This window comes from Epinephelus fuscoguttatus, linkage group LG14 (assembly GCF_011397635.1).
Source record: "Epinephelus fuscoguttatus linkage group LG14, E.fuscoguttatus.final_Chr_v1".
Classification (NCBI taxonomy): domain Eukaryota; kingdom Metazoa; phylum Chordata; class Actinopteri; order Perciformes; family Serranidae; genus Epinephelus; species Epinephelus fuscoguttatus.
In genome coordinates, this window is record NC_064765.1 from 15,128,210 (window position 1) to 15,139,233 (window position 11,024).

General features: G+C 40.0%; 1 protein-coding gene across 1 annotated transcript; it reads left to right on the plus strand.

The window, feature by feature from the left end:
* Positions 1–3,018: 3,018 nt before the first annotated feature.
* pttg1ipa (PTTG1 interacting protein a) lies at positions 3,019–10,202 on the plus strand. The gene is made up of 7 exons (XM_049596946.1): positions 3,019–3,286; positions 4,125–4,177; positions 4,514–4,622; positions 5,957–6,059; positions 7,220–7,285; positions 9,211–9,257; positions 9,417–10,202. Exons 1-7 carry the CDS (start codon positions 3,199–3,201, stop codon positions 9,452–9,454), a joined length of 504 nt encoding a protein of 167 aa, XP_049452903.1. The 5' UTR covers positions 3,019–3,198; the 3' UTR covers positions 9,455–10,202.
* Positions 10,203–11,024: the final 822 nt, after the last annotated feature.

Consider the following 11,024-nt stretch of genomic DNA (forward strand, 5'->3'; position numbering starts at 1 on the left):
TTGATTTATTTGGCCTGAATATGTCTAAAAATCCTGGAATCAGCCAACTAAATTTAAACTCCTTATATTTCCTTTGCCGAAAAGCCCCAAATTCCTGCAGAAAAACCCCAAGGACATGACCTCAGCGTCCTCAATGGTAGCTACGGCCCTGGCTGCATATACACACAGCCCACTGGGATCCTGCCTATAGAGTTAGAATAAGCAGAACTCACTCACAGGTTCCACTTTGAACTTTTGGTTATTTTAGTTTTGGCTAAAATGAGAGGAGAACCAGAGAACCCATAAGCCATAATTTTACAAAGGAGCCTGGAGCTGTGTGTTCTGGTTATTCTACATCTATGGTTCTGTCTGTCACTGATATTACACTGAGTAGGAAGAAGTTGCCCCGCAGTTGCTGAAATGCGATCAGTGTGTTTGCTAAAGGGAACAGCAGTAAATGTTAGATTTCTGATCGCAGATCTGTTTCCAAGGGCAACTTCATCACAAAGGGTCCTGTTATCAGCCGCAGGCGGCCAGAGTGGGGCCCATTCTTATCTTATGTTATGCTTATTATCATCATTAACATAGTAAAACATTGTGCTTGTTATAAAAAAAAAAGAAAAGAGAAAGAGAGAGATACTATGTGTGTTGTTCTTTTTTATTTGTAACTGGCTTTACAAAATTATGCTTTAATAAATTATTGGAATTATTGTCCTCTATTTTATGTTGTCTTTATGAGTTTATTTTGGTATACAAACAGTGGAGAGGGCATTAATTTAAGTAGCTGACGTATCTACGTAGCATAAAGCTAAAAATAGATCATGCTTTTCAACATTTTAAGATAGATCTGTGTATTTTTTTCTTGTTTTGTACAATTGTAGAGTGAAAAAAGGAAAGGAGCACCATGCAAAAGTTTGAGCACCCCAAGATATTTGACATTTAAGATTATAAGTCTTGAAATAATTCAGAAAATCTTAGGGTGAATGCTACATTTTAGCTCATTTAGGTAGGTTTTTTTTCTGTTAAACGTGAAGCTATAGCTAGCAACTGCTTAGCTTAGCTTAGCAAATCGTTGGACACAGAGCAACCTAGAAACTTTATTTGAGCCCCGGTGGTCACAAGTTCTGTGAAAGCACTGGACTCACCAACAGTCAGCCACGTCTCAGTCACACAGAGAAAATCCAATCCTCGGGAAGTCAGGAAATCCTTCAGGATAAACGTTTTGTTCGCTAGCGATCTAGCATTTACCAGCCCAATCCTGGCAATCCCTGTCTTGTTGTTTCATTCATCCCCAAAACAAACACATGCGTGAGCCAGGTAAGCATCTTTACAACGATACGCGCTAGAGCTCATGGGAAATGTAGGCTTCATTCCGGCAAAACACTACCGCTTTTGTCCACAGGGTCACCAAAATGAACTCAAAATGAAAGTTCCTTGTAGGGGCTTTAAGGCTACATTTAGTTTAGCTTAGCACATTTTTAGGTTATCTCAGCTCATAAAACTTGTCTCATATTTTAAATATGAAGCTAGCTAGCAGTCAGTTGGCTCAGCAAACTGCAGGACATAAAGCAACCTAAAAACTCACTAAGGTAGTTTTACATTTTTCTGTTAAACGTGAAGCTATAGCTAGCAACTGCTTAGCTTAGCTTAGCTTAGCAAATTGTTGGACACAGAGCAACCTAAAAACATTATTTGAGCCCCGTTGGTCCTGAATTTCACTTCGATTCTTTGTATTTTCTGTTTTAAGATTATTTGTTATAAAGTAATTTAGAAAATCTTAGGTTAAGGCTACAGCACATTTTTTAGGCTATCTCAGCTCATAAAACTATACATGTAGTCTCACATTTTAGATAAGAAGCTCCAGCTAGCAGTCAGTTAGCTTAGCAAACTGTATGACATAAAGCAACCTAAAAACTTGGAGACTCGTTAGATGTGAATTTCGCTTTCATTCTTGGTAATTTCTGCTTTAAGATTACTTTTTAAGTAATAAAAGTAATTCAGAAAGAAGGCTACTTTTAGCTTTCCTTGGCAAATTGTTTTTATCAGCTCATAAATCTGGTCTCACACTTTAAATATGAAGCTCCAGCTAGCAGTCAGCAGTTTATCTTAGCAAATTATCATTTTTACATCTTGGGTTTGTACTGATAACCAAACAAGATTCAAATATTCAGGTCAGGGGCCAAAGCGGCTTTGTGACATGATAGAGGCAGACGAGACGACGCTGTCTGGCCCCATGAATGGAGCATTTACATTTTAAAACGCCCAGATGGAACTGTTGATAGCAGCACTGTTTGGAATTTTCATACTATAAAGCTGAAATATCACCTCAAAGCATTTAGCAGCACACTGGTCCAGCCAGGTGTTCAAATGCAAACTGAGTAAGTCTACCTGTGAGTGACTAACTCCCTTGTAAAATAGATTGCAGTGGACTGCATACCAGATTCGGTGGTAGAGGACAGGGGGACAATTGTGTCTGAAATCCAGCAGCTTTGCTATGACACACCTGCAAAAATCAATTTGAATTGAGATTTAAAAAAAAAAAAAAAAAAAAAAATTTACAGGAACAATTGATGCATGTGAATAATTTAGATTAATTAATCACAGAGCATAAAATTAATGAGTTAATTTAATTTCTTGATAGCCCTACAATTATATTACTCTAAAAACAGTGTCATTTGCTATATACGTCTTCAAAAAGGCAAACCCATCATGGCTCCATGGTTTTCTTTTTCTTTTGATTTTTTATATAGTCAGTGGCTATCTAAACAAACACATGCTTTCTTTATCAAAGGTAGGTATACAATCTATATATAGACTTTAAAAACTATTACATTAAATTATTAATTTCTTACTTTATTTGATATTTTTGTCAGACATGCAACCATGAGGACATGCACAATAGCGTGCATGAGGAGCCCCTCACAATACTGTGCACTGAGGCCCTTCTTAACTTCCTTACGCCACTGACTCAGGTGCAGAATTCGTTCTACAGCCAAGGAAAACACGCACCCAGAAGCACACACACGCCTCCCCTCCTTTCTCTTTGGTGCGTAATGAGCGTGCGTCAAGATTCAGCCTTTGGTTCCTTCTCGGCAAGTTCACCTCTCGAGTTTCGGCAGCCCAAACGTTTCCTGTTTCTGCACTCACAGGTGTCTCAAATCTCTTCAGACGAAAAGTCTGAGGAATAACATTTGGAATAATCTGCGTCCGAGCGGTGTGATGATGGATTCACGGGTTGTTGTCGCTGCTTTGCTGCTTGTCTTCGGTTTGGCGACGGTTTTCGCCCAGTCTACAACACCTAACCACGGTAGGAGTGGGAATCAGTGAGTCTGTGGTGATTGAGGAATTCATGGCTGCTAAGAAATAATCTCATAATTTAAAATGATCGCTTTTAGATACCTAAAAAGTCAGTGATAGAAATGTCACCTGATTTATTGAAGCCTTTCTTTGGCCCTGAATTCTCTTTTTAGGTCAGTGTTGTTTCAACTCTTTTGTGTTTTACTCCTTCTGTAAAGAAAATAAGAATATAACAGGACATCACGCAACTGAAAAACTTAATTTGAGCTGTGTTGGTCCCAGATTACACCTCAATTGTCTCTGGTTTAAGATTATTTCCCATAAAATATGAGAAAGAAAGCTTTAAAAACAAAATAAACTGTGATTGCATTGACATCATTGTGTCTGTTAGTTTAATATCTGTATTGTTGAGACCTCTCAGCAGGAACAATGAGTCTCTTTTCATTTCACAACCCCCCTCAGGTTTCTGTTCGGGCAGGAGTAGCTACAAATAAACCCAGCATACAAGAAAGAGACTTTGTTTGTTTACACCCCAGTTTTACAGAAACACGGCTCCTCTTAGACAAACCCAGCTGTTGTCCTGTGCAGTCTTCTGATAATAACATGACTGGTGTGAAGCCTGTGTGTTTACTGCGCTGTGTGTCTCCATGGAAAAATGTCTCAGGAGGATTAGCAGTAGTTACAGAAACCACAGCGAGAACAGGCCTCGTTTTTAATCTGCTTCTCATGGTGTTTTCCAGCCAAAACTCTCTGTGTTTGTGCGTCTGAGTGACATGTTGACTGAGTTCACTCCCTTATTTACACTCTGTGGAAGTACTAAACAAGTGGCTTGTTTTTTTTCCCCACAGTGTGCGAGACAAAGAATGGGACAAGCTGTGAGGAATGTCTGAAAAATGTGACGGTACGTCCTGGGAGAAAAGCTTTTGTTTCAGCTGGGTTGATTTCCCTCTGCAATTTGAGTGTGTGTGTGTGTGTGTGTGTGTGTGTGTGTGTGTGTGTGTGTGATGAAGAAAGAAACGTCAAATTTGGAGCAACCATAGCCAGCGACTCCTCCTCCACCTCCACACCTGTTAGACTGGTTTGGGGAGTAACTGATCTGTCATCCACTCCCACCTTCCTCCTCCATTTTCTACTTTATGTGTGCATGTTATGTATCCTTCAAGTGCCCTGAATACCTCAGAAATCATTGTTTGTCCAAACAATACAGAGGCCATCATGTGCTTTCGTATCTTTACAGTGTCTCTGGTGCATCACCACCAAGTCGTGTGTTACATACCCAGTGAGGACCATCCTTCCACCCCATTCACTCTGTCCGCTGAACGATGCACGCTGGGGCCTCTGCTGGAGTAAGAGAGCACACACACAGACCCACATAGACATTCACATATATACAATCACACTTTACATATACTCAGATTTTTATTAATTTAAACTAAAGAAAAGCTTGCGCTGGAGAGGCTGGAAGCTTAAAGCTACAAAGACCTCCCTAAAAAACTCAAGGCAAGACAGGGGTGTCAAATTCATTTTTGTTCATGGGACACGTACAGCCCACTTTGATCTTAGATGGGCCGGACCAGTAAAACGATCGCACATTAACCCTTAAGTACAATCAGCTCCAATATTTTCCCTTTACTTTGTGTAAAGAAATAAGTGCATTCTGTAGATGATCATCCTTTTACAAAACAGATAAACAGCCTGAGATGTTTCGAGAAAAATAAGTATGTCTCAATTTTCCCACATTCAGTCAGTCTCCATCTCACTGTCATAACGTGTGCATTTATCCACACATTTCCTGTTACAGATTCTTTTGAACTGAAGCTGCTCATTGACAATATTTTTCCACAATGTTCAATTTCTTTAAACATGGTCACAGTAAGTGTTGATTGTTATATCAGAGAACTGTATTCTGGTCAGGGTGGAAAAGCATCTGACGCAGAATTTTACATAAAGTAGGTAACACATTGGTTAACTTGCTCCTGAAACCTGGCACCTCTTAATCTCGTCATCTAGTGGGCTGAATTGGACCCTTTGGCGGACTGGTTCTAGCCCACGGGTCATATGTTTGACATCCCTGATTTAACTGATCAGTTACTGTACAAAAAGCAATTATTATATATCAAGCACAGTTCTGTGGCATGTGTACATTATTTGAAAGTTTCCATTTTGTGCATCTTTATACTTTAACTCCACCAAATGTCACAGGTTACTCAGCTACATTTGTCTGATGTGGCACTGCCAGTAAAAATTGTTTGTTGTTCATTCAGTCTATGAAACATCAGAAAATAGTGAAAAATGTCTAAGATGGATCTCTTCAGAGACCAACAGTCCGAAACACAAAGATAATGAACTTATAACAATACAAGATAGAGAAAATAAGCAAATCACATTTGAGAAGCTAAAGTCAGTTCGGGTTTTTTTTGTGAATGCATGCATTTACGTGCTGCTTGGATGGTCCTATTTGTCCTAATGTCTCACATCCTAAAAATAACAGCACAATCAAACATTACAAGTAGATGTGAGTGCTGCAGTCAATTATAGTCACCTTGTAATATACATACGAAGATCAGAGAGATTAGATCAGGAAGACACAAAGAAAAGAAAAGGTACAGCATGTTTTTTACGATCTGTGACTGTGGACTCCTGCATAACTTTGTCATTGTGTTTCTCTCTCTATCTGTAGTGAACTTCCAGACTCTGATAATCACCTTGGCAGTGATCGGAGGAATCATCATCATCGCCCTTCTGGTTTGCCTGTTCTGCTGCTGCAAGTGTGAGAACTTCGGGTGAGTGTGCAGTCAGCCTATCGCTCTGTGAGAGATGAAGATGAAAGGAATCTGCAGCTGTATTTATAGAGTATTTATATGATGGACTTTAAGTGGAGGACTGTGTACTGTAACCTGTCTTTTACAGTAACTGCAATTTGAGGCAGTAACAAAATAATATAGACACTTAAAATAACAAAAACAGTTATTATTTTTAAATACTGACTCTTCACGAGTGTATTTGAAGGAGAATTAAATCCAAAATCACACACTTTTTGAGCAGTAAGAACATATCTATTGTAAATGTTTTAAGTATTTAGATGAAAATCAGGTATTGTGGTTAATGTGCTTCCTGGATTTTCCATCCCTCCCACTCACCCCTTTCAGTTTTGTTTCTATAAATATCTGTCTTACCCTCTACCACCCCTTTATCAACATAGGCAGCACACAGCTACTTTGCTCAGTAGAATGGCAACAGTGGTCCCTCCAGGGTGGTTTGGATAATGATAAAGTTTTATTTGTGGCTTGTCAGTGATCCAAGTTACATTTAGGCTGTTGAGGTTAGAGACGGTTAGCCTTAGGTACACACTTATTGTCACAAAGCAGGGTTTAAGTATGGGTTTGGTGTGTTTAAGGCCAGAGCATGACTTTAAGATGATGGGCCCCTGGGTATAGACATGCAAAAGGCCCCATCACCTCTCCTACAAAGGAGCAAAACATGGAGACTTTACAGTTGTTTGCCTCTTCTTGTTGTTGTTTTGCATTTCTTTGTGGGTTTTTTGCCCCTTTTCACAGTCGTTATGAGTCTTTCTGTGGTCTCTTTGCATGTCTTTGTAGTAGTTTTGGTCTTTTTGTAGCCTTTTATGTTTCTTTGTGGTCATTTTGAGTCTCTTCCTGGTCAGTAGGCATCTCTTTGAGTGGCATTTTGCATGTAAAAGCCAGGGGTGACACTTGGGGCCCCTGACCATGGATTACTTCCTTTGTCACCCTGTCAAGTAACTTTCTTCATGTTAGTCTGGAGCTAAATTCATTACAAGGTGATATCATGTGATCGTGATCTGCGTGTACTATGCTGGGAAATTTCAGCCTTTAGGTGTCCTCACTCAACACACACACACTGTGTACTTCCCCTTGACCTTTTTAACCATAACTCTAACTTTGGTCTTGTGTTTGTGTGTCAGATCCAAGAGGTTCGAAGCCAAGATGCAGAGACAGGCCAATAAGATGAAAACCAAGCAGGAAGAAAGGTGAGGAACAATGTTCTGTGAATGCGACGTTGAGTGTGTGTGATACAGGTTCAAGCCTGACCTGGTTTGCTAATGGCAGATGCTATTAGCACCCAGGTGTCCATAGCCAACAATGCTATTTACACCAGGGTGCTAATAGCAAATGTGGCTATTTGCACTCCTGGGCGTCCTAGCAACACAGAATATGACATTAATGTAAATGGGTCTCTTAAGTCAGTGGTTCCCAACTGGTCCAGCCACAGGGTCCAGATTTCTCCTTAGTCATTAGTTCAATGTCCATACAGTTTAACATATTCAGTGTCATACTTGCGCTTGGCCATGTCACCAAGCTATTTTGCTGTCTCTGTTATTCACTCACTCTACAGCAGGAAACGGCACTTCACAATAAAAGCTTGTGCCAGAAATCCACTGTACTTCAAAAATAAAGTGTGTTTTTTATAAACTTGACATGTTCACTAGTCACTTGCAGTCTATTAAGAGTGGACCTGCGACCCATTTTTAGACCACGACCCCCCAGTTGGGAACCACTGTCTTAAGCTATTCTGCTAATGTTTATGTACAGTGTGAAATTCAGCAGCTTTGTTCATTTTAAAACCTGAAAATAATAAGTCAACAAGGTCTTAAATGGATCAGCCATCATTTTTGACTCACACAGGATTTGAACCTCAGTATGTATGTCCTGTGCTTAACCCACTTAGCCACCATGTCTTGCTACTGTTTTGGACTGTATACCATGTCACCTGACTTCCTGGCAGCACATTTGTATTTTTTTGTCTCATAAATTCACCACTTAAATCCCAGAAAATATCTGAGACCATGACCTCTTTACCCTAATACTAACTGCTTCTAACTTAGACGTGTCAACGTGACCAGCACTAGCCACTCACAGCTCACAGTGGGATCCATAATAATGCATTGTAATGGTGGGTGTAAATAGCTCAATAGCTGCAGTGTGACTTCTCTCACCCGATGCAAATAGACACTGTTTTTTCTTTTGTGAGTGTATATTTATATTCATAGTCTATCAGTAGCTCTCCTGTGCAAAAACATGGTTCAGGAGACGGCGTCATTCTCACCAAGTAACCTCTGGAGCCTCAGGTGGATTAGGTGGACTTGAATTTGCAATTAAAATGGTTTATAATGGCGTAAAACACAAAAGCAATTCAGTCCTATTATCAGGTTGCATCTTGATTGAGTTTGGCCAGTGGTGGAGCAATGCACTGTTGCATGCAATCTGCCCTTCCTCCATTGCCACCACCTTTTCCAAGCTCTCTTATCAAGAAAGTTTACAGGTTTATCAAGAACAGTTTCTCTGCGCAGAGCTTTCTCCACCCATGAAAAAAACCTGACACTTCCTCATCCATGCTGCTTCACCCTGCTTGTGTTTATTCCCTGCTATACTTTGGCCTGATATTGTTTCCATAAAGAGAGCCCTTTCAGCCTGTAACTTTCTCCCGTGACACTGCAGCGATCAGCTGTAAACTGTAATGACTGACTCACTCTGGGTGGCCTGTGAGTGCTGTGCGCAGATTAGTTTGCTCAGTCGTGGCAGCGCCTTCTTTAGGCAAATAAAGTTTGAGTTAAGTCCAGCTGACGTTTTGATTCACCAGGGATTTACAGTATTTGTTTATATTTGTCCTTACAGTACAAACGCCCATGCCACTGCTTTCAGGTAGTCTCCTAATTGTCTCAATCTACAGGTTTGTCTCGTGGTGTGCTAACGACAAAGCACCTGACGCACCAGCTCTCCTGTTCTATTGTTGGTCATGATTCATATCAGTTCCCTTCATAGCACACCACAAAAGCACACGTCACACACTGTCACCAGCCCAAACTGGTTTGTGGCCAGACGACTTTTGGTTTGAGAGTATGAAAAATATTATCAGTCATTGTGTTGCTCAGACGGGAATGTTTTGTTCTTACAGGAGGGCAGAAATGAAACAGAGGCATGACGATATCAGGAAGAAATATGGTGAGCTCTCACTCGCTGACACACTTTCTTTTCTCTTTTATACACATGTGCACATAATAGTAGTGCAGACATGTTGTTTTGTTCCTAATGCTGAATGTGAGTGTCTGATCTTTTGATAAGAGAATTAACTAAACTCATTTTGGGTGTTTGTTTCCACAGGTCTGAGTGGACAAAATCCATACTCCAAATTTGCATGAGAGGATCTGAGATTTACACCACCACCCTTCTGTTTGCCCTCATACGACAAACATCAGTTAACTCTCTTGTGGTTGTGAGTAAACGCATGATAATTACTGTAAACTATGACTAAGAGAATTTTAGGAAGGTGAAATCAGTTTTGTATAGAAAGTCTTGTCTGGCCGATGAACAGGAATGTTGTGTTCAATGTGATGACCTGAGAGGCTGTAACCAAAGTGTCAGCATTGTTCTTCAAGACTATAACGGTCTATCCTGTGGCTATATAGCATCAGTCTGCTTATACTATTTATTAGGTTAGGTCTTGTAGCATTGACTTGTACAGATAGAAAAAGAATCCATTGAATAATTCTTTCCTTTTGCTCAAAAAAATCTGTTGCATCTACAAGTTTCATCTGTTTTGCTCCTCTGAGCTGCTGCTGATTTAGTGATATACGTACGTAGAAAATAAGAACCTATTTTTGTATTTTGTGTGATTATTCTCTTGTTTCAAATGGACTCATTCCTATTCTGACATGTATAGGAGGCCATATTTATTGTCTTACTGCTGTATGTTCCACTAACAGAAAAGATTTTTTCAAGGCTTTAGATTTGGTCAACATTAAATCTTATCTTCACCCGCAGAAAGTATCCATTACCTTGAGTTGAATGTGTTGATCCTAAAGTTGGATTGAAGTCTGCCTAATTCTACATTTGCCTGTATATCCTGTAGAGACACAAGCCAATAAAAGACTTTGGACTAATCACGAATTCCTTTGTAGCACTGGACTTTTATTGTTTGTGTATTTCCTCTGTTGTGCTTTTATTAGAATCACAGTTTTCTGCCTTATATTTTGTGTCTTCAGTTATAAAGTGAAAGTTAATTGATTAAAACTGTGGTGGCTGTCAATACAGTACTTCGCTTGGAGGAGTTTAAATGCTGAAAACACCTCACTAAAGGTCTTTAGAGCAGTGGTTCCTAACTGCTGGGTCACGGGTCCATTCTGAATGGACAGCAAGTGACACGTGAATGTGTGAAGTTCCTAAAAAACACAATTTATTTTCCAGCACAGAGCTTTCATTTTGGAGTGCCGTGTCCTGCTGTAGAGTGAGTGACTCACGGACAGCTATTTGACAGAGACAGCAAACTAATTCAGTGACGCTGGATAGTTATTACTGTGTGGACCTTGAACCAGTGACTTGGGAGAGATCCGGACCCAGTGGCTGGACCAGTTGGGAACCACCGCTTTAGAGGCTAAAGGCTGACACCTGCTGTGTGAAGTAAAGAACATTTTTATTGTGTCCAAAATAATTTTTGCCCATTTTATCCCAAATACTGTTGGGATATCAGAATGTATTCTTAGCATAAATTAATTCTATAGTTTGCACTTTTAGTATAGGAAATTGAAAATTGAAATCTTTCGATTTACTGGTCCATCTACGTCCCAACCCTCACCTATGGTCGTGAGCTATGAGTAATGACCGAAAGAATGGGGTCATGGATGCAAGTGGCCAAAATGACTTTCTTCAGAGAAGTGGCTAGGCTCAGCCTTAGAGATAGGGTAAGGAGCTTGGCTATCTGGAGGGAGCTCA

Bases quoted from the DNA above. Each gene is read 5' to 3' on its own strand.
- pttg1ipa (XM_049596946.1), top strand. From the start codon at position 3,199: ATGATGGATTCACGGGTTGTTGTCGCTGCTTTGCTGCTTGTCTTCGGT. The intron at 3,287-4,124 runs GTAGGAGTGGGA...TTTTCCCCACAG, and splicing joins GTCTACAACACCTAACCACG to TGTGCGAGACAAAGAATGGG. The intron at 7,286-9,210 runs GTGAGGAACAAT...TTGTTCTTACAG, and splicing joins AAAACCAAGCAGGAAGAAAG to GAGGGCAGAAATGAAACAGA.